The sequence below is a fragment of the Cheilinus undulatus genome, linkage group 19 (genome assembly GCF_018320785.1).
Source record: "Cheilinus undulatus linkage group 19, ASM1832078v1, whole genome shotgun sequence".
Taxonomy (NCBI): Eukaryota; Metazoa; Chordata; class Actinopteri; order Labriformes; family Labridae; genus Cheilinus; species Cheilinus undulatus.
In genome coordinates this window covers 6,532,279-6,559,987 of record NC_054883.1, presented here as the reverse complement: position 1 = coordinate 6,559,987, position 27,709 = coordinate 6,532,279, and the positions used below count along the sequence as shown (strand labels likewise).

Genomic DNA, 27,709 nt, shown 5'->3' with positions numbered 1-27,709 from the left:
CCTGTCAGTCATTCCGATGAGGTATCCGATTGGTGCATATGACCGCCAGTCAGTTGATAAAAGGCATGCCTGGAGACGTGATTGGTGAATGCGGCCGGTGGGCGTGTCCAAGCCTCAAAGGATTTTTCCCCGGAGTGGCCAGACGGGCTGGGGGGATACAGGATGGAAGAGCTAATAGGAGTATCTAACGGGACATGCGGACGCGCTGATTTCTTCTAATATTTCAATTACTGGTGAGGGTCTAATTTTACTTTTTACAACGACTTATGACACATATTCTCAAAGTGTACTAATTTGTGTGGCTAATCATGTTGAATGTAGTCTCATTTTATCTAAGTAAGAACTCGACCACTGGACATTAGCTAGCTAACCAAGTGGTCAGTTGAGCGGACCCCCAGTTGGGGATAATAGACGGACTCTCCGTAGCCGAAACCTGCCTTAAAAACTGAAAATATTTCCCCATGCTTGGTAACTTTAACATGATAATTGATGCTGATTGTACACCGGCGCGTCATTCAGGGTATTTGGCAGATAGGCAGAAAACGGCTGGTTCAGTTTGAGGTAAAACCCGGCAGATAGTCATGGGAACCGAGGCTGATGAACAGATGTGGGTCAGTCCGTCAGTAACGGGAAGCGACGGTGCGGAACAGTGATTGATCGTGGTTGCCATTAGTTCACGCCTGTTTGTATCTGCGTTTGTGTGGTACTAACTGTGCGTGGATCAGCCTACGGGGGGAGAGAAAGGCAGTATGAGTGGCAAAATATGGAGTTTAAAGGACATTGTTATCACTTAAACAGCGCGTGCATGCTTGAATTTAAATGAAGTCAGCCTTGATTCCAGTTCAAATGTTGAATCAGGATTTACTCTGATATTACAAAGACATTAATACTTGAGATGTTACTAGTTATAGTGTGGGCGTGGAATAAGCACTTGTCGCCATAAACCAAAATAAATCGGCTTACTTTATTGGTAGAAATTACTGAGCAATCAGTCCAGTACATGACAAAGTGAACAACAAAATTGCATTAGAGATTGAAATTATAGTAAATAAACGAGGATATCAGACCAGCTGAAAAACTTCAACATTAATTTAGTATCTATAGGAAAAGCACACTGCTGATATTTCCAGTGTGTTTGTCTTGCCTTTTTAACAAATTGATCAACTACACAATCAATCTGATGTTTCATCCATCACCATCAAAAGACCTTAGGACAGGGAAGGCGACTGCCAAAGGGGCTAAATCATTACAAATTGTTGGATATTCTCAGGGTAACCACTATGATCACGAATAATTTAGTGAAAGAAGAGATAGCTGGATGAGCAAACCACAGAAATCAATTTTAAGCAACGTTTTCAATGCAGTGGGCATTGCAGTTAACCCCTTTAAACCTGTTGTATCATGTTTGATACATATTTTTATGATACCTCTAATCAATATGATCAATAATAGACTAAAAAAAACTTCTGAGTACAGTCTAATAAATAATAAAAATGCCCTCAAGTGTATTTTCAGTTACCAAAACACCTAATGTATCAAATGAGACACAAAAAATATAAATGTTAAATTTTATGGAAATTTGGATTTTTTGGGATTTCAGTAGAAAGTTAAGTAATCATTTCAGTCCCAAAAAATAAGAATTTTCTGGCTATAATTTGTGTTTTCAGGCTTTAAGGGGTTAATGAGTTTGATACATTTGAATTAGGGCTGAACGATTTGCAAAAATAATCTAATTGCGACTTTTTTCCCCAATATTGTTACTGCGATTTAATATGCGATTATTCTTAGGTTAATCTTGTGTATTTTTCAACAAATTCAAGTATTGAATAATTCCATAAATGAGACCATGTGTATTGAAAACAATGAAATTATTTCAGAAGCAGTTAACCCATAATAGCATGAATCTGAATATGGGGGTGCAACAAGCTTTAAGCTATAAAAGAGGCAGCTGGGGTGGGGGAGGTGAGGCTGGCTACCAGCTGATCTCAGCTGGGGGTCTGACTTTTGTGAAGTAACGCTAGGCTTTATCAGTTTTAGATAGAATGAGCTAACTATTTCTGCTCATATTGCTAATGTGATGTCATTTGCTTTGTTTAAAGACATTATCATTTTTATGTCACTCATTTCGATTAAGAAAAACATACATAAAACACGAAAAAGAAGGATTTTTGTGTATCGTTATAAAAAAATTGATGCTTGAATGTCTGCATGATGTGCATGATTAGTTGCCCAGCCCTAATTTGAGTTGTGTGGGGTTTTTTTCTACAAACTGTAGTTTCAGACCAATTTCTAAGAGGTACTAAATCAGATCTCTTTGAATGCGATCCCACATGGGTGAAGCACGAGGAGGAAAAAGGGTACTGATGACCTGGGCCTATAGTAGGACGGGGCTCCTGAGAAGTCTGCTATGAAAAGTGTGTTTTTATTCATTTTTTCTTAGTAATAAGTGTTATTGTTGAATCAAAAGTGAATTGAACTAAAAGAATTGGTCAAAAGACTGCAATTTGCATCTAATAGAATAATTAAAATACTGGGGGGCAACTTCTTTCTTAAAAATGTCAAAATTGTATCGTCCAGCGCTGTAAAATAATGCAAGTAAATTTAATTTAATCATAGTAAAATATTGCTCATAAATGTGGGAATTATGGTTCAAAACTACAGTAAGATTCATTGAAATTTGTAAAAATTATTCAACATTCGTTGCTTGGCTGGTTAAGGAGGGCCCTGTGTAATATTCTTTCCGAGGGCCCAAAACCTCTAGCTACACCCCTGCAATCACAGTATGAACAGCCAAACACAAAAAAAAATTTTCAGAGCCGAGCAAACGATCAGAAATGAGCATGTTTATATTTTTATGTTTTCATGGCAGATTTTGTCATGTTTTCCCCGTGTTTATAAATGATTGGTATTTGAAACTGACTTGGGGGCCAAATAAAGTGAGGTGTGACCCCAGGTTGCCAGTTGCCTACCTCTGCCCTAGTGTCTTGCATGCATTTTAACTATTTGAGTAAGTATAACAGTGCAATTTATTCCAAAAATCTGAAAAGTAAGTGACATGGTTGAAGATATTTACATTGAATAGAAAAAGCAGAGGAAAATCAATGTAAAGGTCCTGTACAGAGATTTTAGCTGGTTATGTAACAGGCTGAAATGAATGCTGATGCCTCTTTATGGCATGCTATAGCAAACAAGACCATCAGGGATTAGATTGACTATCTCCATGTAGTCTAGGGCTGCACAGATTCATTGGCGTAACTGTATCAGCAGATATTAACTTAAAAAGTGAATTATAAGTATCGGCAGATATGAAAAAAAAATTTGACCAAAATAATCTGCCTATATCAGCGGTATATAAACTGCCATACAAACAAATAAATTAGTGGAGTTTTAGGCTGGACCAACAGAGCTACATCAGCTTTTTCTTTATTCATCAAGTGTGTTTTAAGGACTAAAACTTGTTAATTTGTTCATCCCCAAACTTTTAATTGTGTGTTTAGAGGTGAAGTTTTAGGTCTGAACTCCATATAAAAATCGTATTGGCTAAAATTGATTGGCAATGTCAGATATCAGCAAAAATCAAATATTATGCATCACCAATGTTGTCATTTGAATGTCTGTTAAAGCTGCTGCAGAGTAGGCAGCAAAGATGGGGGTTTCCTCTACATTGCGTTGATATATTTGACTATTATTAGACAGCATGGTGAGATTTTTTTACCAAACACTACCTTTACTTGTGAAGGGCAATAATGAAGTAAAAATATATGACTATCCAAAAGGGGGGCAAGATTTAATGTGAACTAAAAGTCACTCACAGGAGCTTTAAAATAATTTTATTGACCTTCAAAAGAGTCAGAAAAACCAATTTAAAGTGGAGAGTAGCGCTTCTGTTAAACACTTTTGGGACAGTTTTGTTCAGGATCTCTTATTTTGACATTCCAGGAGAAAAATACTTCCCTATTTAAAAGCCTATACTTAACACTATTAATTAGTTGTCTTCTAGCCATAATCAGTTTTCTGAATGTTTTTGCAGAAAAAGAAGATAAAGTAATGTCTGAGGTCCCTGGCCTACCAGGTACCTATTCAGCACTGAACAGGCACAGTATCATAAAATTTTCACGATGGCTGCCTTGGAGTAAAGTCCAGATGTGGAGAGGTTCCTTGACAGGCGCGGCGTCACAGCAGCAGCAATTTTTTTTTACGTCATATTTAGGGCAGTGTGACCTGACGTAATCCACTCTAAATTATTTATAACATCAGAACAAGCAGCACAAACAGCCAGCAACACAAGAAGCTGTGCTCGGTTTATAAATTCGTAATGACTCGCCTTTCAGATCTTAATGGAGTTCTCACTTCTGTAGTAAAGAGAGCTTCTTCCATCTGTGCGTGGGTGTGGGCCGGTGTAGGTGGGCATCGAGCTGGAGTCACAGAGGAAGTTTATTTTACCCTGAAAGCAGCCCGCATGTCACCCGTTTCAGGATCAGAGACATTTTTGCTGCAGATGGGACCGTAAACATGCGTCTAATGGGACATTTGAGAGGATACCTGCTGTGTCTGCGTGCTTTAAAGCCTGAGTATGCATGCTGAGTTGTAATAAATTAAACACCCAACCAAAAGGAAGCACTGGGGAGAGAATCTGTGCACTCTCTCTCCGATGAGTTTGGAAAATGTGCAGACTTTACTCTCCCTTTTTTGCCTCTGTCTTTCTCTCCAAGTGAGAGGAGGATGAAGGAGGAGTGCTCGCTTGCTGCGCTTTCATTGCCAGAGTACAGGGGGCCTTAAAGAAGGTCGAAGAGGAGGAGGAGGAGGAGGAGGGGAAGGATGCATGGGAGAGCTAGCACTGTTGCCGTGTGAACGGAGCTCTATTGTCCCGGGAACCTTTCAGTGGCTTCCCCGAGGTCCCTGTTGGTACCCCTCCCCCCACCTCATACACTCTTTCTTCCTCACAAAAACACACACTCGTCCACCTCTTAATGTCACCCACAACCTTTCCCTCTCTCTCTCCCTCTCTCTCTCTCTCTCTCACACACACTGTCTCATTCACCATCTCTGCTCTAGTCCACATGGTGTCTTTCTCTTGCGTGCACCCCTCTCTGCTGCTACTTTCCCCTCATTTCTCACAGGCAGACAAGACCCTGCGCCTCCTCCTCCTCCTCCTCGTCCTCCTGCTCGCCTCATTATTTCGCCTCATTGATGTGATTGTCATCCCAGCTAGACAGTCAAAGCAAAAACATGCAATCTTCTCATTTGCATCATCGCTCTCCTTCTCTCCTGTGTTTCGAGAAGCCCTGAGTGTTACATAAATGTTTACGTAGGGTGCTAAATCCAAGAAGCACATCTTATTGAATTGACTGTTTTTAGTGCTCTGTGTGGGAGCTCATGATGGTGTCATTTCAGCTTTTGTTTTGGCTTATTGGCATGAGATTGTAGGGGCTTGCAGGAGGTCGCTAGAAAAGAAAACAGGGCCAGATAAGGTCTTGTCTTTGTCAGCTATATGACGACATCTGAAATAAGAGATGTAATACACTCAACTCTAGATTCTATACACATAACCCTGGGTTCAGTAGGATTTTGCATTTTTCTAGTTTTTCAAAAGATGATAGAAAGCTTGTAAAATACTGTAAATTTGGCCAACTTTATGTTACCTAACTTAGTTTGATTTCCCATTCTTGATAAGCTGGGTCATTACATCTGGTTATAACATGTAAACCATAGTCCAAATAAACACAAAACACCACTTTAATAGTCATTCCTGTGGCTCTGCACTTATGCAAATGTAATTCCCCACATATTGGCGTTATGTTTTGGTGTGTCGAACTTTACAACTTGCCACTTTTTTAAGTGTAGCCGTTTACATATTTCCATTTTACATGTGTTTTGCATTCTTTACGTGTTGATGCTTCATCTGTATCGCAGTGGTTGTGCCAATTTTGTTTGTCAGTTTCTTGCCATATTTGCACCAAAAATGTGTATTTTTAGTCGACTATGCTATTAAAAGTTATCATCCTGGCTACTGCGCAAGAGCATTACTGGTTAGTTAAAGGTCGTGTATAATGCAAAATACACTTTCTCAGGCTTTTCTAACAAAAATATGTTCCCCTGGCCTGTCCGAAATCCCCTCAAGAATCAGGAAAATCCATTCCCTCCCCCTCTCTTTCTCCACCTTTAAGAAAATGTGTGCTGAAATAAGCTGTTCTCAGATTTTCCCCTCATGATTTCATGTGGGGAGTTAGCCCTGCCCCCAGGTTCAGTTAGCCCTCCCAGCTTGGAGGAAAGTTCTACCCTCCTCTCCTGACCCTCCCTTCGGAGTTTCATCCATTAAGACACATCCATTTCCTGAGAGGGGCGGAGTCAGACAGCTCATTATTATTTAAAGCTACAGACACAGAAACAGCCCATTCTGAGCAGGAAATGAGGGGTTTTTAGACATGCAAACATCCAGTACTGGAGTGTTTTTTCAGCAACAAACTTCACAGGCATGTTTTGGGGACCTCTGACAGCAATATAAATTTGTCTTAAAAAGGTAAAATGGGTGACCTTTAAAGATAAAATTTGTAATATTAGAAGCATTTACTGAAACAGACTGGATAAAATGGAACGTAATATTTATAAGTATGTTTAGATTGGTGTTAAATCACTTGAATATCAAACTTGATCAGTTTTTTACTAAGAATGAGCATTTTTATTTATACATAGGGTCCCTTTCCAAGGACTCTGACTTCTTCCCAGGTGATTCTATGGTGAGACGGGGTGTGTCATAAGCCGGGCGTACACTGTGTACCATACAAAAGTCGTGGCAGAATGTCAACTCATACTGAATCGTCGACGACGGATGACCATCATGCACGATTTATGTGCTCACACTATACGGTCCGATGTTAGTGCCCGACCCCAGTGTTGATATTGTACGAGTCAAGTGGGGACGGACTGTGACAGAAACTGAGGGTTAAGTGTTTCCAGTCGTCTCTTTCTTTCTCTCTCCCGCTTTCTCTTTTTATTCCACACACAAACAGCATCACCTCCATGTCAGCTGCAGGTCCAGGGGTAGGAATATTTCCTGCTTGTTTATTTCCTTTATCATAGCATGGCTGTTGAGGCACCAGAAAGTCATTCCAGCTGTTGTCATGGTAATTTAGGATGTTGTCTGACAGTTTACAAAGGAAAAATCCCCAAAGATGTTTATTCTGCTCACGTTTCTGCTCTGACCGTGGGAGCGTCTGGAGTCGCACGACCAAAATATCAAACATGTCAGAAATCCATCCGACCAGTCGGGGGCAGCTCGTCAGGCCATAGTCGGGCTGTGGTCAGCCGTTGTACCCCTCTGTACACAGCATGACAAACAATGCCAGATCTGACTGAAAGTTGGCCCGACTTCAGAGTGAGTCATGGGACTCAAAGTCATGGCTGAATCAGATGAAAATCGCACAGTGTATGCCCGGCTTTAGCCCATACACTCTTCAGTACCTGTGTGGACTGAATAAAGGGGAAGGTAACAGGGGCAGCCAACTGGGGAGTGTAATGTGGCGATGTCCAGATAATCTGGACTCTGCTGATGGTGCTACGATCCTTGCGAAGGCTGTAGATGTCCTTGTGGGGGCTCTTAACTTACTGAGTGTGGATGCTGAAGTGTTGGGGCTGAGTGTCTCCTGGGCCCAAACAAAGATCCAGACATTTGGGAATGCCTTGGATGCTGCCGTAGTATCCGTCTGCGAATGGTGAGGGCGTAGAAGTTGTAGTGAAGTTTACTTACCTTGGCAGTGTATTCCATTGATCCATTGACTGCGAGGCTGAGATCAACCACGCATGGGGTGATAGTCTCGTTTAGCAAGACAGTGTGGCGTTCCCAGTACCTGAGCATGCTAATGAAAGTCAGTCTTTTGGTCCTTGGGCCTCCCATCCTGGACATTGACTGATAGCCAGAGGCGCTCCTTTGTGGCAGCTTCTCTTCAGCACATTTTTGGTCATCGTTGGCAAGACGGGCCCCTACTCCTCCCTTGAGCATGTCCAAATGGTGCAGCCTAGAGCTGCGAAATAATGCAAGTAAATTGAATTTGACCATCGTAAAAATACTGCTCATGAACTGGGAAATTACAATTTGAAACTTCATTAAACTGCATAGATATTTGTAACAATGATGCAACATTTGTTGCTTGGCTAGAAGGTTAAGGGGGGGCCTGTGTAATATTCTTTCTGGGGGCCCTAAATCCCTAGCTACGCCCCTGCTCTGATCTACGATAATATCAACATTAAATGTCTTCACTTAGCTCTGACATGTCTGTATACCTCACTTCTCTCTTCTTCTCACATTCAATATGAGAAGCCAAATGCAGATTGCACACTCTGCTGCTAAAAAGGGTTTTTTCTTTCTTTTGTGTCAAACTGATTTGAGTAGTTCTACTCACAGTTGTATTACAAGGTATGGTTAGAGTTACTGTCAAGCCTGGTAGGAACAGATAGCATAGCATTGCTAGTGATGCTACTCAGTAAAGGTGTTCTCTTTTTCCTGTTTTTTTTTTTATGACATTATTATTCACAAGGTGTAAAAAGCTAAATATTTTAAGCCTCTTAAAATACTTTTGTTTGTAGTTGTGGTGGGTAAACAAGGATTTAAAAGCTTGTTTTTCATCAGAGTTGGATTCCTTGTACCTGCCAGTTATTATTAGCCCACTGCCACACTGCCAGAGCTCCTGCATCCGTCTGGCCTCCTTTCACTGAAGCGATTTTGGCGTGCATGCCTAGTAAAAGTCTGGAAGCGTAATAAAGAGTGAATCATGTGATTGTTCAATCTAAAAAGATTGTGTGAGAAGGTTTTGGTTGCAAAAGAGTGAAAACAAGTTTCCATCTGTCCTCCCCTGTCTCCGCTTGCTTCTTGAGCCATGCTTGTATTGTTCTGGTCAGGAAGGAGAGATGAACAAAGGGAGGACCAGGAAACAGGGGCCAGGCTGAGACCACAAAAACAGGAAGCAGGAAGACGCCCCGATAAGATGGCTGCCCTGATGCAACCTGGGATTTCTTCTGCTTTGAGTAATTGTCTGTGCAGTCTTTGAACGATCAATCAAAGCTAATGAGGGTTTAATTTAAAGCATCAATGTCGAAGAGAGTTCAGGGTTCAAGAATGCCAAGCTGCAAGTTTTTTTTGGGAGCATTAGGTGTTTATCTCGCTTGTTCTTTCCCTTTTTGACTTCGGCGTGCTCCGTTGTTTTCAGAATATTTTGGTGTTTGTGCGACCATATCCATGTTTGTGTCAGGATTCCAGCTGGGCCAGTGACAGACCAGCCTGGGATTAGCTGGCGTGCCGTATCTTCCTATCTCTAATGCTTTAATCTCTCTGCTGGACGCCACCAGTCTTTTGGCTTTTGGACACTCTACGTCATCACTATTAGTTTTCTGACCACCATCTTGCACAAAGCTTTACCTCACTATAAATAACTATGGTTTGAAATAACAATGGCTGCTCAGACTACACCCAGCCTCTGTTTAGTAGGGACTATACTTTAAGAGGGATTAATGGAACGTAAATGTAAATGTGTGTCAAATTCTCTCATTAGTGTGAATATTATGACTGAGCAGTTTCTAAAATTATTTTACAAAATGTGATTCATGTAAGACTAGAAAAAACAGAAACAGTTCATCAGTTCTGGACTATAAGAATTATATGGGGATTTGGTAGAGTTGTGAATTAGTTAGACTCCAAATCTAAAAGCATTTAAATTCTGTATTTTTCCTCTAGAAATATGTATAAGAACTACCTTTTACTGTCCAAATACTGCAGCTGAATTTTTCTATTGGCTGGCATGGTGGTAACGCATGCAATGCCGGCTTTCATCACCACGGAGCCCAGCAGCAAGCGCCCACTTTCTCCACAGTAGTTTCAGTAGTAGCAGCAAACAGCTGAAATTCCTGGCTAACAGCAGGCACCGCCAATCAGAGATGTGGCAGTGACACTCAAGGATTGTGGGTAGTGAAGTTCTTTCCCCCTAGATCACAAATAAACCATGTCATATTTTAAAGATGTGTCTTTGTATACCACTGCTTCACAGTCAAATAGCTCCTGTTTACCTTATGGCATTAAAGCAAATGATCAAATCTGCAAAAGCAGCACGGACTGTGGTGCTGTGGCTGATGGGGACAGCATGGAGTGAGTAGGGGTACCATATCCCTCCCCCCTCCTGTCCATTTACTAAAGACATTGTTTGCACCTTATCTAAAACTTGTTACTCTTTAATTAGAGCAGGAAAGATTAATTGGGCCAATAGCAGCCTATCGTAGATGTATTAGTATTAACTATGTTTTTTAACAATATATAATGTAAAAAGAAAAAATAGGGCTGCACCAATGCATTGGTTGAACATCAGTGCATCATCTCATATCATCCATGTTGACTCAGAGCTCAATCACCAAGTAATGTGGCAAGCACCAATGCCAGCAGCTGATGTGTAGCAATTGTGTCGCATCATCATCATCATCATCATCATGAAAAAAGCAGTGAGGGAGTCTTACAACATCTCTGAGACAGATTGTTTGTCAGACACGTCCAGGGAGATTTCAAGAGAAGGGACTACTATCAACATTTCAAATACATTAAATCACACAGATTATTTAATTAACAATTACAGCTTAGGAATGTTATCTTAAAGACATCAGTATTAGTGTCAGCCCTGATTTTAACTAGCAGAGCATCTGTGCCACAGAGTAATGCAAGGGTTGTTGGAAATGGAGTCATCATACAGTTAATATATTTTCCCTCTTCCATGGTTTCCAGGTTATGTTAAATATCCATTTAGAAATTTTTATGTTGAAGACAGCAGCATCCATATTTATGAATATGATAAATAAATACTTTTAGGACTCCTCCTTAAAGATTCTATCCTTTAATTACCTCCGCCAAGGAGGTTATGTGATCAGGTGGGTTAGTTAGTTAGTTAGTTTGTTTGTTTGTTAGCAACATAACTCAAAAAGTTATGGATGGATTTTGATGAAATTTTCAGGAAATGTCAGAAATGGCATAAGTAAGAACTGATTAGATTTTGGGAGTGATCCGGATCACCATCTGGATCCAGGATTTTTTTGAAGTATTCTTTACTATTGGGAGATAGGGCTAATGGTGGAGGTCTTCGCTGTTACCACTTTACACTAGGAGATGGCGGACATGAGTAACTTCAATCCCAGCAGCATTTTTGGGTGTGTTTCTGTTCAAAGTTTTGGAGTTTATAAAGTTTGAAAGACGCACACCCGGTCAAGGTGATGAGTCGGAGCGTAACAGAGAGAAAGACAGCGAATTGTAGTGAGAATATTCACAATGCTGGGAGGAATAGAGGAATATTCACCCTCTGCCATGACTTTCAGTCGTCCAGTGAGACCATGGGTGACACTGTCAGTAAATCTGTTGCCAGCGGCAGGCAATGCTTCCACCATGACAGTCCACCCAGAGTGTAGCCAGTGCTTTGCCTCACCATGTTTCCACCCCTCTGGGGAGAGAGTTATCAGTGAATGCCGTGGTGAGGGGCACATGGTGACAGATCCAGGAATTTTTAAAGGATTCTTCACTATTGGGAGATAGGGCTAATGGCAGAGGTCTGCACTCTCCGAGTGCTTTTCTAGTTTATTAATACATTTATTTATTTTTTAATCTTCTAAAATAGTGCACAGGTAAATTACTAAGGGTTTTGGAATAAAAAAACTAAAAGTGTAATATTTCAAATGCGCAGTATGAACTCTAGGGTTGTCACAATTCCAGATATTTTAAGTTAGATATGATTTCAGTAAAAATTCAAAAGTATTTATTTTTGTTAATCCCAATGGAAAGAAAAGAATAGGTATCCAAATGCTGGATATTTATTTATTTCAGTGATAGGACATTCAATAGAGTCAGAAACTGGGAAGAGAGATTGAGAACTTGCACATGGGACAGGAAACCCCACACTCTGGATTTGTACCCTGGCCACCATCTTTAAATGAGTAAATGAGACTCAAGTTTCTGATATTTTTTGAACAATCCAATTTATTTTACGAAAAATAGTACAGTTTAGAACTCAAGGAGTGCAAATGTGTAATAAAATGAAGAGACATGACAAATCAAGAACAGGGTTCTTTGTTTTTTTCTTTCCGGGCAACCCACTGAAAAGGGTTCTGCGACCCACTTTTGGGTCCTGACCCACCAGTTGAGAACCACTGATTTAAGTAATGCAAACAGGAAATGTTGCCTGTGGATCTGTTGTACTATTTAGACTTTTTTAAAGATATATTTTGGAGCTTTTTATGCTTTTATGTAGAGAGGAGGACGGTGGAGAGAGTGAGAAACAGGGATGAGAGAGTGGGGAAGAGGCATACAAGAAAGGAACCACAGGCTGGACTTGAACCCGGGTTGCCCACTTACAGGGGGTGCAAGCTAACCACTCGGCCATCTGTGCCCCATCTTTTATGTTTTTTTCAAAGCCTTTGAATTTTTTATTCAGACGATCATAAAGATAACTGAGATTTTATGTTTGAAGCATTTGGTGTCAGAGTATTACAACACCAAAAAATTTCTCAACCTTGGACAAATGTTTTTACTTATTTATGCCATTCTTACAACAATACTTTAATATTTAATCCAAAAACCTATCAATTTTAAAACAATATTTTAGTTTTATTCAGTTGTAACCATCATTTTCATATCCGTGATGCACGTTTCTTCCTGCTCTATAGCTGTTATTCTTGGTCGGTGGGCTGGATGCAGTTGGCCGGCATCTCATGGTCTCATGGTTTCTCTGTTACACTCAGCCCCTTAAACTCCATAACTAACAGCTAAAACTGTGTGTGTTTGTTTGCAGCTTGTGTCGGTGTGACGCCTCGCCATGCCGCTGGTGAAGAGGAACATCGACCCCCGCTACCTCTGCCGGGGGGAGCTCCCAGAAGGCATCGGCAGCGAGCTGGAATGTGTGATGAATAACACACTCTCTGCCATCATCCGTCAGCTCAGCAGCCTGAGTAAGACACATTTAAGACACAGACCGGAGAAAGATTAGGAGTAGAAGAAGAGCTCCAGTTAATCCTTTTTTTCTAACATGAAAAAAAAAAAAAATCCCTAAAACTACAGCATCCTCAGGCCACAACCTCATGAACTTCAGCATGAAGACTGTCTCCTCTGTTTGTGTTTGTGTGGCCTCTTTGTAGCAGGACAAGATCACATGCTTTCATCATTAATCCTGAAGCTGTGATTGATTCGGGGTCGTCATGGTTACAGGGCCTGGGGTCACTGGGATAGCAGCAAGCAGACTTACAGTAGGCCTTGCACTGGGAACATGCAGGGTTGAAATGTAATCCTTTTAGAAAGCTCAGCAGAAATGAACTTATCTGAACAGCTGTTTGCAGATTGTATGCCTGTGCAGAGCTGTTCTATATCATTATGCTGACTGTAAATACGTTAGAGTAATAGTAGCATGAAGAGTATCTATCTTCCTTTCCCTCATCTCTGTTTCATAACCTGTCAACAGTGTCGCTGTTTGACAGCGAGCCCTTACCCAGATAACCTTACTTGCTTTTTTCTCTCCAACTTAACAAATCAAACTGACTTTTTTGCTGCTCTGCTTTTTGGCTCAGTCATTTTCATTCTCTGTCTACCTCTTAGTGTGTCAAGTTCCTGGGTTGGGAGTTGGCCTTTCAGCAGCAGCTGTGGGGGCTATATATAAATGCCTACACATGCCCCCGAGGGGGCTACATACGCTGTACATATCCATGAGTGTTTGTGGACCATAAGACTCCTCAGGATGGGTCAGAGTTTACTTGGCCCAGCATGCCGGATCCTTGATTCTTCCTTCCTCTAAATATTTTTCCTGCAGCCCATCCTGTCAGCAGGAGGGACACAAATAGGCCATGGCGAGTTGTGATGGATGGCTATACTATTTTTTTTACACACAGTGCTCAATAATTAAGCAACAGCAAAGTCTGGAACACTTTGACTCACCCTTCTGATATCTAAACATGGATATTGTTCTTTTTCTCTAATAAGGTTTTTTTCTTATGGTTTTGTATAGAAGTCTTGTAGAATTGCTAGATTTTTGAAACCCTCTCTATATTTTTTATTTCAACATCCAGAATAGGACTGTTTTTTAGCCTTTTCAGTCTAACTGTAGTTAAACCTCCCCCTTGGCTAGTTGGCATCAAATTGCCTTGTCAGCAGGGAGCATGATATTGGATACTGTCTAGTATACAATATGTTTATATTTACAAATTTAGCTTAAAACGATATTAATAGCGATGTTAACATGTGTAATAACATGTATAATACATATGCAGATTACAACTGACCTTTGCAGACCACTACTGAGAGACCCTGCCTCTGTCAGGATGGAAATGCATGCTAAAAATTTCAAAATTAAATCAGATTAAACTTCTGGTTAAGGTTAGGGTTAAGATAAGTCTCAGCATACCAAAAGTTAAAAGTCAGGACCTAATCTTCAAAAATCTAATAACCAACCATTAAATTAAAACCGTCTGCTCACAGAAAACACTTGTCCTACATAAAAACACTCTAATGCAGCTTACATAGCTAAAGCTAATGAGGCTACATTAGCTACATAAGCTATGTAGGTAATGCCCGCTAACCTGACACACCAGATGTATGTGTGAAACACATCTCATACACAGCGTTTGGGGAAAAGAAGAGGCTTTGAAAAAATCTTTGGAGGGTGATTGGATGAACGTTCTGTCTGTCACATCTTTACGGGCCAATCAGAGCAACAAAACATGTGCTGTAGCCGCTACCGAGGAGTAAGAGAACTGCATAGCGCGAACCATGGCAACTGTAGACATGTCAGTACATGACTTTTGTCACTTTTTAAGGAAAACAACTCACTGCTGTTCTTTGTTCTTCTTTTAACGAAGAAATGTCGTCAAGTTCTGATAAAACTGACACTTTAGCAGCATCCACGCTAATCTCTTCCGCCATATCTGCACTGGCCTCTTGTTGCTGCTCGCTTACGTCACAACTCCACCGGGCCCAAAAGTACTGCCCCTCGTCGCTGATTGGTCCTGTCACTTTCTAACCGGGCCCAAACGGTTCAGGTGGGAGCTTTGCAAGATGGATTCGCCAGTGAGAAAAACACAGAAACGGGCGTATCCATCTGCATTACAAGGTTAAGTGTACGTAGGTTCAGCAAAAAAAACCCAGAGCAGAGCAGGCATCAGTGACAACAGAATTACACTGATTTAGTCAGAGGCAGAATAAAGGAGGAGCTGGGGTGGAGGAGGGTTGCACAAAGCAGCTTTCAGAGGGAGCAGCAAAGCGTAGATAGGCTAGAGCAGGCTAAACATGGCAGCATGAGTGCTTTAGCATGCTTAGAGTGAATCAGCTGGCCATCATCAGCTGAACTCAATTGACTCGGGGGTCTGCCTGAACTAATGCTATATCCTCAATTTTTGGTAACATCCCTAACTCCCCCCAAAAGATAAAGTGTTCAGTTTCTAGTCATTTGTTAAAAGATGTTCACCTGAGGGTCCACTGCTTTCAGCTCTTTGTGAATATCTGTAGATTTTGGAACCTCTCGTGTCTTTTTCTATTTAAAGTTACTAAACACCAACGCTAGAATAACTGCAGTCTGAGCCATATAGCAGGAGACTGAGTTAGATTTGCTCTTCTGAGTTGGGCTTTTAAAGAGATTTTAGAGCTATAAAATTGAACTCTGAGATCAAGGCTCTTTCACAAAAACAACCTTTAATAACTCCAGCGATCAATACGGTGCCTGTTGTAGGATTTTATGTAGTCAGCACATATTTAAGTATTAATGAGAAATGTTGCTATATGGAGCGATATAAGAAACCATTTCCTGCACACTCTCCAGACTCTGGCTCCTCTTTGTGTCACATTACTGTCGTATTGATCTGCCTTCAGTCTCTGTGGGATTTATTTGGCTCCAGTAGATGATAAAACTCTCCCTCTTGCTCTTAAATGTACCATCTTTCTCATGTTTCTTTTCAGGTAAACATGCAGAGGACATATTCGGGGAGTTGTTTAATGAGGCCAACACATTTTATCTGCGTGCCAACTCCCTCCAAGACCGCATCGACCGGCTGGCCGTCAAGGTCACACAGCTGGACTCCACAGTCGAAGAAGGTGGGTGGCTCAGATGTCTCAATGTCTGAGAGGAAGAAAGACGCTGTTACTCAGTGTGTCATTTTTTCTGCTTCTTTACTTAATGTTGGAAAAAAACAACTTTTTTCTGCTTTCTCAGTTTCTCTTCAAGACATCAACATGAGGAAAGCCTTCAAGAGCTCAACCACCCAGGACCAGCAGGTGGTGTCCAAGAGCAGCGTGCCCAACCCCGTCCGAGAGATGTACAACCTGAGTGACAAGCCTCCGCCTCTCAACATCCTCTCAACGTACAGGTCAGAACTGCTGATGCATTCACTCAGACCTGCAGACGGTGCTCTTACAGCTTCTTTTGCTGTCATCAGGTTAACCTTCTGAGACCTCAGCTTTAGATGTGAATGCATTTTTAGTTTCTCCCACTTATTTGGGATCAGAAGGACCTGATTAGTTTAAAAGCTCAGCTCAGCTCATGCTTCCCAAAGTCTGGGCCAGGGCCCACAGGTGGGCCCCAGAGGTACTATAGGTGGGACGCAAGAGGTTATTTAAAATAACAAACATAATAGAAATTTAACAAAACATTTTTAAATGATCACAAAACACTTGATTAGATGGTATTATTTGAAGTCCCAGAAGTAACAAGACACAGCTAGAGGTTTTACCTCCTGTCACATTTAACTGGTGTCATGGTTTGACTCGTGTTGGATTAACTGATGACCCTCCGTTAAACATTCCACTTATGCTGCTCTCATCATGATTTTAAGAATTTAGAAGTGTCTTCAGACACATTAATGCTACTTGGGAAGAGTTTGCTGGGCCACAAAGTAAATCTGTAGAGATAAATATTAGAAAGGAAACCTGAACAAAGCAAAATTAGTGGCAATGACCCATTAATTGAACTTTCTGACCTACAACTTTTTGAGTAATATTATATGTGAAGCAAAGCACTTGCATTGAAATGCCTTGTTTATGAAACATAAATATGATAAATAATAGTGAAGTTTGGGAAAGGCTGCACTAGATGATAAATTCACAGTAAGTTGTAGTTTTTATTCAGCAAACCTGCGTCTCATCCATAACACCTTCCTGGTCACTGTGGTTCTCACGCCTTTCCCTCACCCTGGGACAGCTTTCATCAAGGTCAAGGAAAAGTGGATAGCAAAAAACTTGGGAAGTAATTCTTTGGACTTTTCAAACAAATCCTGGGTGTGGAGACTTTTGAGTATGCAGTGAATACCGCGACCAGTCTGGTCTGAATAACCCATGCAAGAGATACTCAGTTTATGACTGCATTATCTAGATGTAATAGTCCAACTTAAAGGAATTTGCTATAGTACAATTTAAATGGACTAACATGTTGACATGCTTTTTTAAGGATGCATGATAATGGATTTTTGCTGATATCCAATATGCCGATATTTACAGATTCATTTTAGCTGATACCAATATTAACATATTGCTTTCGGACAAGAAATTTAAGTCCTTTTGGACACACTTTGAGGGTTTGAGGATGACCAAGGCTACAAACTTTAGTCCTTTAAAAAGACTTCAAAGTTTAAAGAAAAAGGATAAATTAAAAAAAGACCTCAACTGACACAGGTCTGTTGGTTCAGCCTAAAACTCCACTCATCTATAAGTATATTGGGACAAAATTTACAGACCATGAATGCTGAAACACACAGGCAAAAAACCAGATGGAAATATTGGCAGAAATTTTGATATCCGCCGATACCGATACCTGACCGATAATATCTAATATAAGAATCTGGCTTTCTCTAACCATGTAAATGTACTGACAGTTGAAAATTGCCTTACTTAGTGTCATCAGAATCTTGATTTTATTAGAAGAGCAGGCAGGAAGGAGTTTGACGGACACGGAGGAATAACCATAGAAACTCACTCACACGTAACAAGAGAGAAAGAGATGGAGAAAGAAATGTTCACTGAGTTCATGAAGAGCAGCAGGCATGTGACAAACCAAACTGTCCTGATGACACAAAAAATGGTAGTATTATAGAGTCTTAACCTCACTGGAATCATCCCCCTCCTCTGTCTCTGAATACCTTCATCAGTAGCAGGCCTGTGTTTTATAAAGTTCCACTCTCCTTCTGTTATCACAGCCGATTACATAACAAACGTTCAGAGAATAGCAGTTAAACCAGCTCTACACTACTGTATGCTGAAAACAACAGAAAAGGTAGGTAAAATGTAGCACCAGACTGCGCTCTCTCTGTTCAGATGCTTTTAATGGCATGGTAAGAGTACAGAGAACATAGCACACATAGGCCGTAGCAGGGCAGCCTATGAATTTAATGTCAAAGCAATTTTAAATGTTGTTGATGTGATAAAATATGATAAAATAGGGCTGAACGATTTGGGAAAATTTCTAATTTTCTCCCAATATTGCAGTTGTGATTTGATGTGCGACTATTCTTCAAGTTTCTCATCTAATGTATTTTCCAGCAAACACAAGCAATAAATTAATCTCTGTTATAACCAACACAATATTAGACTGAACAAGGGCTGAGCAATTAAAAAATATATATATCTTATATATATATCTAATCCTGATGATTTTGACTCATATTGCAAATTAGATATGAATTGTTCTGTTGAAACGATTGATCATTTTTTGTCATTTTCATATGTTAAAAAAAAGTGCAAAAAAATGAAGAAGCTAAGATATTTGTAGACTTTTCTAACAAAAGGCACCTTAATGATTGCATATGTAATGTGTAAAATCTCTGAAGCAAAAAAAGTGTTAAACTGGCATTCTGACACAAATTTCAGGTTAGAGAAATATTGCACCTTCTGCGATTTGAAAATTGCAGCAGGCCATATTGTGATTTAATCTAATTTTCGATTAATAGCCCAGCCCTGATAAATGAGCTTCTCAACTTTCTTGTCATTTGAGTTCTTGTATTCCTTTAAATATGAATCAAACAGTGCTGCTGAACTTATTCATTTTTTATAGTGTTGAAATCTAAAAAACACTTTTCTTCAGATCTTTTAAGTAAAGCTTGTATTTCAAATTTTAACTCTCTAAACTCAATATTTAAAGCTACCCCAGTTATTGTTTGGTTTTGGCTCGTTTGTGACCTACATTCACGGTGAAACAGCACATTTCCTGCTGCTGGATGCTCGCTCCTTTTATAAAGTGAGCTTTCTAGGTGCATTACATATTTAGCATGGCTGGCTCCAGAGGGAATCCAACTCTTTACCCAGACTACATAACACACTTTTCTCTCTCTTGTCTTCCTGTCTTGCTGCTTATTCAGTCCTTCCTCCTGTTATTTCAGATCCAGTTCTCTTGTTTTTGTGATAGAAAATATGTCCTATATTGATTCAAGTACAAGACTTCCATTTTCTCTCTGAAAAAGTTAGTCTGTGCTTAAAGTTCCTGTAAAGTGAAATCCAAAATGTGTGTCTGAACACTCTAGATATGTTAGAATAAGGTTGCTGTAAACATGTGAAAACACTGAGATCTTCATGTGACTGAATTTTGGATTTAGACCATTAGAAAGTTTTCACCTCTGTCCCGGCTGTGTTTAATTTGGGTGGGGCAAGTATATGGGCTGGTGATGTCATCGGCCCACGGTGGGAATGGTCCCGCCCCTTTAACACTACAATATAAAATCACAGAGCAGTTCATCTCAGTCCAGTCTGTTGTTAGCTGATGTCACTGCCTTTATTGAAAGTTAACAGTCAGTTAAATGCTGTTTTTTGTTCATTGTGAGAAAAACACTGTAAAATCTATCAGCTACAGTGGTCTATGGATCATCTGAAGATCTGATCATAAGGTCAACGTAAGGTCAAGGGGCAGGATAATGGCGTGAATGCTTTCTCCCGTTCAGGTTGTAGCACTTTTTAATTTAAGAGGATCATATTTCTCCTGAGTGGGCGTGGCTTCAGCTCATTCAACAGACACGCCCACACCATCCTGGAGCAGATTTTACTGCCTCATTTTTCATGATTTTAAAGCTTAATGTGATAAACTTAGAGATGTTTTATTTGTCTGAAATTTGACCTGGGGGTTCATAACATAGTGACCTGTCATGCAACCAGTGTTAATTTCGTCGACTAAAACTATGACTAAAAATTTTCGTCGACAGCCTTTTTTACCATGACAAAAACCAGACTAAAACTAACAGAAATAGATCTTTGAAAACTAAAACTGACAAAAACTAGTTAAGTTTTCATCAAAATGACTAAAACTACACTAAAATATAATTTAGTTTTCGTCAGACATTCAAAATCAATGATATTTCTCTATTTTTTTGGTAAATCTGTCAAAACCAGTACAGCTGTATCTATTCTGTCTCTCAGCTGTAGAAAGCAGGGACCCCAGGTTTAGCAGAGTGCAGAGAACACACTACCATGATTTGGTACCAGATTTAGGCAAGAAAATAAATGCTTGGACTAAAAGTAAAGACTAAAATATGAGGACTTTTTATGGACTAAAACTAGACTAAAATGTTTTGAGTTTTCGTCGATTAAAACTGAAACTAAAAAGGCTCAAAATGTGACTAAAACTAAAATGCATTTCATTTAAAGACTAAAACTAAGACTAGAATTAAAAATAGATGCCAAAATTAACACTGCATGCAACAAACCTAAATACAGATTTACTTTACAGGGTCTTGAAGACTCATTGTGGTCTTTACTTTTAGGGCTAATATACACTCACAAAAACACAGTATCAAAGATGGAAAGACAAAGGGACCATTTGGTAAAACTGACTAATATTCAAAGCTTCTTGTGTTTTCTTCCCACAAAGATACACCAAGGCAAAGACTGCCGTCTCTTCATCTACCAGTTGTCATTTTCTCAGGATAAACAGAAAGCCTTGACTCTACCTCGTATAAATTTCTATACATGAACTTTTACCTTTGTAACCTTCTGATTGTCTTTTGCTTGTAGGGATGACTGCAAAGAAGCTCTTAAGTTCTACACTGATCCCTCATACTTCTTTGACCTGTGGAAGGAGAAAATGCTGCAGGACACAGAGGATAAGAGGAAAGAGAAGCGGAAGCAGAAGGTAAAAAACAAATTTTCAACGTTTCTACTCACATATCTTAAAGCTGTCATCAAAAGTTTGATTCAACTATGGAAATAATTCTAAATCCTGTCGTATTCTCTGTCTTTACCTCAGGAGCAGAGGCGTTGTGTTGATGGCACGTTACAGAGAGAGGTGAAGAAGGTCCGAAAGGCGAGGAACCGTCGTCAGGAGTGGAACATGATGGCTCTGGATAAAGAGCTGAGGCCAGACCATCGACACACCATCCACCGGGACAGAGGGGCTTCCTCTGAGGGCTCCATGTCTCCAGAAAACAGGTTGGTCTTTCAGTACCATGTTTCTTCTTAAGGTGTTTGCATCATAGACTGAACAAAAAGATGGATGGTGTGACAGCTGCCTAAAAGTGAAGCCAAAACTTTCTGCAGTATAGGCTATAAACTCCACCTTCTCCATGTTAGCAGATGGGATGTGGTTCAAACTTTAAAATTAAAATAAAAGTCATCTAAATATTTCCTTAACATGATTTCTCAGTTTTGAGCACAGAAATGCAGCAGAGTTCAAATATGTCAGCTCTTGTCTTTGGTGTAGTTTGGCATCATTTTTTGTACAACAGATGGAGACATGTTGTCCGTCTTTATACACAGTCAATGTTTTGCATCATGATAATATAGTAAAACAGAAGCTAAAGGCATAGATCATCGTTTAAATTCTATCCTGTTTCCCCTCCCATCCCCCTGCCTTTCTATCAGGGGTCACGGTCAGGACCAGCACCACTACCCCAATTCCATGAACCATGCTGGCCACGCCCACACCTACTCTGGCCCTCCGCCCAGCGCCCTGGCAGCTCAGATGGCTGCAGGGCACGGCCCTCGTGGAGGAGTGGAACATGACAACAGAGGACGGCCCATGATGGCCTATCAGAGCGGGACGCTGGGACGCACTCACCACCACCAACAACAAGTCCCACTGCCTCCTCCACCCTCCGAGGCTATGAATGGTGGCTCCACATCCCTTCCACCCATGGACTACAGGTAATCATATTTCCTTCTTTTATAATGTAATTTTCTGTGGATCGGTTCTTTGACTTTATACATGCCCCCATTTTAATTTGCTCCTGTGAAGGATTTATAATTGGTTATAGAACTGATGTGTTCATATGAGCTACAAAAGTAAGCAAAACATCTACATAAAGTTTGATTGTGACTATTTTTAGTTCTAATGCCATTCAAAAGAATAAAATCAGTTCAAGTTCTCTGGAAACTGGCAAAAATTTACACATGATGATGGGGAAAGAGGGTATTAAATTTGTCAGTTTTGTCCCTTTTCTTTTTTATATCAGGTATTTTGGTCCAATCGTGCTTAAAACTGCAACAAATTCAATCAACTAAACATGTTGTTGAAATTTTTTTTGAAACTTGGGTCGTGATCTGTCGTAAGTCAGATGGTGGGTCCTGAGGCCGGACCAGTTGAGAACCACTGATTTAGAGCATGGGAAGGGGGATAAGACATGCCTCCTCTCTACTGTCTCTTATCAGCTACAACTTCATTCAGTCTGTGTTGCTTTTTTGGTTTTCATTATTAACATAAAGTCATGACCATTCAGTATAGACTTACCATGAGTAACTTGAGTGTGAATGATGATATGTGGTCATGTAGAGCAGGGGCTCCCAAACTTTCAGCCTAAGAAAATAATGGTGAAGAAGACCGAGGACCCGAAGATTGGTTGTGGCATAGTTGAACCCAGCCATGCACATTTGAGGATCATCATGTGAAGGACTTTTTTAAACATTGCTTTAATTTAAGCATAAATCTCAACAAATAACCATGTTTTTATTTTTAATTGAACCAATTTTATGCATACATTTCTACAGAAATTTGAAAAATACACCATTTAAAACCATTTAAAAATACTCTTTGTTTCTTGGAAGGCATCTCGCGACCCCTTCTCAGTGTCTCATGACCCCCAGGGGGTCATGATCCCCCTCTTTGGGAACTGCTGGCACAAGATTGTATATTATCTACTTTAATTTCAGGAAAATATGGTTTATCCGCCATCTCTGGCAACAGCAGCACATTACCCACAATTCTAAACTGACTTAGCAACATCTCTGATGCAGATTTTCCACTTTTTCTTGCAACAAGTAGATTTTATTGGTCGTTTTTTAACAGGGTCCTGCAGATCCTTAAAAAGTCCTAACTTGAACTTTTTAAATTTAAGGTCATAAATTGAATTTTAGAAAGCACTCTAAGTTCACGTCTTTATCTAATCCTTGTTTTTTAGTTGCATACATTTGATTATAATTCATCTTTTTTGAGTATTTGCTTGTTGCGTATGTTGTAATAAATATCACTATACTGTTTATTGATAGAAAAGAGGCATTTAATGCCAGCAATCACAAATTACCAAAATTCTCTTTGTCTTTTATTAATTGATTAAGTGCAGTAAACTAGATGGTGAACCAAAAAATGCCACATCCCTTTCATCATTGACCGTTTGCCTCTCAGAAAAATGGTGTTACATTTTCTCAGCTCAGATCCTAGAATAGCTCTTTAAAGTTTTAAGTTTGATTGTTAAAAGTGTGAAGGAATCCTGTTTAAACAAAAGATGACTTAGACCTGGAAATGAAGATATATGGTCATATAGAAGACTCAAATTAGCATTTTATCTACTTCTTTAAAGAAAAACATGGTCTATTTTTTAACTCAGGCAAAAAACACTTCATTTCCACAATCCTAGATTTTTACATGCTTCCAAAGATTAGAGTTTAGGACAGCAGCAGGTTTGCATTTGCTTTGTCTTCGTATTTTGGTAATTCTACATCATTGCAGCAACTTTGTTAACATAAAAAAAGCAAAGCAAGGGTGAATGACAAGACCATCCTGTAATGTTAATCCAGGTGACAAGAGTGCATAGGTCAAACGAATTCACAGCAAACTGGAATGAAATCCCAGCCTGATTGTGCCTAATGTAGTCAGCTTTAAGCTTTTTCACCTTCAGTTTCTCAAGCTCAGAAGTGCTATTTGAAGGCACTCTTTTTAACTTTGAGCTAATGCTGCCCCCTGGTGGCTCAGTGTTGATATGCTTCACTCTCTAACCCTGTTGACTCCAGATATGAGAGCTGCTTTATTTTAAATCAATTCCTCACTCGTTTTCTCTCCTGTCCTCTTTCTTCCAGTATGGATGGTTATGCCAACACCGGTCCTCCGCCCCCTCCCCCAGCTCCTCTCATCCCGTCTGCTCAAACTGCCTTCGCCTCACCCCCTGGAGGTCCAATGTCTCCTGGACCGATGACCGGTGCTGGCTACGCCCCGCCTCCACCACCTCTATCTGGGGCCCACGCAGCTCCGCCTCCTCCTGGTCCTCCTCCTCCTCCTCTTCCAGCCGGTGCCTCCCACCCCACTACCCACAAGATGTCTTCCTCTGCTCCTGCTGAGTCCTCAGCGGTCAACGATGCTCGCAGTGACCTGCTAGCTGCTATACGAATGGGTAAGAACTGTGGTGTATTGTGGTTGTCCATGAAGACGTGTCATTTATTTAGACCATATGAACATGCACTAGCACTCAAACACCCATATTTAAAATGCAACAGCTCTAAAATATACAGCTGCCTTCTTTCAGATCATATTAGTTCGTCACATTTCCAGAAAACTTGGGACGCTTTGTTAAATATCAGTAAAACCAAAATGTGATGATCTGCAAACATTAACACCTCGTTTTTCACAGTAAATAGCACAGATACACCATAGTATTTCATTGTTTTTAAGAAGTTGCATCTCCATTTCAAATTGGACATCACCAACACAGTTTTAAAAAAAGTTTGGTTGAGATTATAGTTACCTCAGCACTTTATGGACTGTCATGGTGGCACTTAAAATGAAGTTAAAAGACTAAAAAAATAACTGAGGGAGGTCCAGCTCAGTTGGTAGAGTAGGTACCCATACACAGATACTGGCATCCTTAGCACTCCCCATTTTTGGTGCCATTTGCTGCAGCATTCCCCAAGTCTGTTCAGCTGTCCTTTCTGATAATGGCGAAAACCCTGGAAATCATCTTTAGAAATAAAAATATAAAGAAATTGGGATTGCAGGATGTCAGACTGCAGTGAAAAAAAGAATAATGAGGTGTAATAAGAGGCAAAACTCACATCAAATTCCAATAAATAAATGCATCAATCCTGCATGTCATCATTTTTAGTAGCATTTATATACATAAGTTTATCAGATATTGTGATACTATGTGATTGTCCAGCAGTTTATCCATTATTGCAGACCTGCTCTGTCATGATGGTATTGGAATTGTGTACCTTGCATTGCATGTTGTGTGGTATACAGCTTCATGAGTCACTCCTACTCTCCTCATTGTATTATTAGATCTTCTCGGTCAGTAGGAATATTGTTTTAAACCCGTCTTTTTTCCTGCAGGCATCCAGTTGAAGAAGGTGCAGGAGCAGCAGGAGCAACAGGCCAAGAGGGAGCCCGTAGGAAACGACGTGGCCACCATCCTGTCACGACGCATCGCCGTCGAATACTCGGACTCTGAGGACGACTCCGAGCTGGAGGAGAACGACTGGTCGGATTAGGAAAAGAAACACTGACATACAATCAGCCGATCTCACTCTCACTTGAAAGAATGCCCACTGTAACACACGCGAGGGTAGGCATACACTTTTGCTGGAAACACACACTGCACCTACACACAATCACATGCTGTAGGTTGGTATAAGCTGAATGGTCCAAAACTGGAAATCTGGGGGTGTATTCAAGATGCATAAACACTGTAAAACACTAATAATGTGCTGTAATGCTGCCCACTATGAAACATTAACACACTGTTTAATATATAAAACTCAAAGCATTGTGAATACACCCCAGTGGATGTTTCTCTACCTGTTCTAACACTATAGACACCCTGTTAAGGTGCTTATTCATGTATAGTCCAAGCTTGAGAGTGCTAGTGCTGATAGAAACTTTCCTCTTGAGCTAACCGATGTACCTGTCTCTTTTTTAAATGTTTTTACTGGAACACTTGTAGATCAGGAGGCGGGTTTTTAACATGACAATAACTGTAATATGTCAGAGGGGTCATGTCAGAAGTCTTATCGATTATGTATATGATAACTATGGAAGCCCTTGTCCACCACGTAAAAAAGAAAAATATGGAAGTCAGGAAATCCTATAAGAAAAAAAAATGTGGATAAAATTATGAGATAAAGGCAATAAGTCATTATGAGATAAGAAGTCCAGATTATCAGATAAAAAATAAATCAGTGGATGAAAGTCAAAATGGTGAGATAATTACTCATTATTATGAGATAAAATGTTAATTATTAGATAAAAAGTTATGAGGGAGTTAGTCATGATTGTCAGATTAAAGGTGAAATTATAAGATTAAAAAGTCACAATAACTTAAGTATAAGTAAGTCTTATTAATGAGAAAGTAAGTCAACGTTATGAAAAGGTTAATCATAATTGTAGGCTAAGACATCATTATGAGAAAGTAATTATAAGTTAAAAAAAATCAAACTTGGGAGATAAAAAGTTGAAAATATGAGATTAAAAAGTCAAAACATTGAGAAAATTTGTCAATTTTGGGATAAAAAGTCATTTAATAATATAGTTAGTTAAATTCTGGGATTAAAAAGTCAGGAGTGAAGTAAGATAGTTAATTATTTTGAGATGAAATAGATATAAAAAGTAAAAGTTATGAAAAGTTCAGTCAATTAAAGTATTAAAAAGTCATAATTGGGAGTTGAAATTATGAGATAGTCATAACTTTGAAACCAAAAGTCAAAATTATGGGATAGTGTCGCTCATAATTATGACTTTTTATCCCATAATAATGGCGTTTTATCTCATAGTTCTGACTTTCTAATGATTTTACTTTTAATCTAATCATTGACTTTCCCCTCATGACTTACCATCTGATCATTTTGACTCTCTATCTCATCATTCTGACTTTCTATCTCACAATTTCAACTTTTTACCTTATTATGGCTTTTTATCTCATTATGGATGTTGATCTTTTTTCAACTTTGAACTCGTAATGTTATCTTTTTACTTTATTACTATGGCTGTTTATCTTATTTAAACTTTTATCTTGTGATTTTTATTACACAATTATGACGTTTTATCTCATAAAAATGACCTGCTTTCTCATCATTTCAACTTTGTATCTCATTTTATGGCTATCATAACTCTGACTTTTACCCTCACAGTGATATTTCATCCCATAATGACCTCCTGTCTCATCATTATGATATTACATTTTTTTAATCACCTAACATTCATATTTTTTCTTTTTAAAGTGGCAGACTTGGTCTTCCATACAGAACTGATTGAGCCATCTGCGTCTGCAATCGATCACTGCTGTGTGGGAGGGGGAGGGGGGAGAAGGGGGGGGGGGGTGATGTATATGCTAGTGTAAGCTGTGTAATCTTTGACCCAGAGAAAAATAAAAATGAATGAAGGATCATTATTGGACTAGCGTGACTCTTTACTGCTCCTCTGTCGTCATAGAGACGACACATACCTGGCTCTAAGACGTGAGTTTCCATAGTAACAGTACAGCTTAGGATGGAGTTACCAGGGAAACAGGAGTGTGAAACAGGAAGGGAGGAGGGAGTGGGTGA

At 39.8% G+C, this 27,709-nt stretch overlaps 1 protein-coding gene across 1 annotated transcript; it reads left to right on the top strand.

The window, feature by feature from the left end:
• Positions 1 to 105: 105 nt before the first annotated feature.
• On the top strand, positions 106 to 27,451 carry wasf3b (WASP family member 3b). Its single transcript, XM_041814752.1, has 9 exons — positions 106 to 233; positions 12,810 to 12,966; positions 15,956 to 16,090; positions 16,209 to 16,362; positions 20,984 to 21,101; positions 21,216 to 21,397; positions 21,830 to 22,111; positions 24,257 to 24,567; positions 25,503 to 27,451. Exons 2-9 carry the CDS (start codon positions 12,834 to 12,836, stop codon positions 25,658 to 25,660), a joined length of 1,473 nt encoding a protein of 490 aa, XP_041670686.1. The 5' UTR covers positions 106 to 233; positions 12,810 to 12,833; the 3' UTR covers positions 25,661 to 27,451.
• Positions 27,452 to 27,709: the final 258 nt, after the last annotated feature.

Bases quoted from the DNA above. Each gene is read 5' to 3' on its own strand.
- wasf3b (XM_041814752.1), top strand. From the start codon at position 12,834: ATGCCGCTGGTGAAGAGGAACATCGACCCCCGCTACCTCTGCCGGGGG. The intron at 16,363-20,983 runs GTCAGAACTGCT...TTTTGCTTGTAG, and splicing joins AACATCCTCTCAACGTACAG to GGATGACTGCAAAGAAGCTC. The intron at 24,568-25,502 runs GTAAGAACTGTG...TTTTTCCTGCAG, and splicing joins GCTAGCTGCTATACGAATGG to GCATCCAGTTGAAGAAGGTG.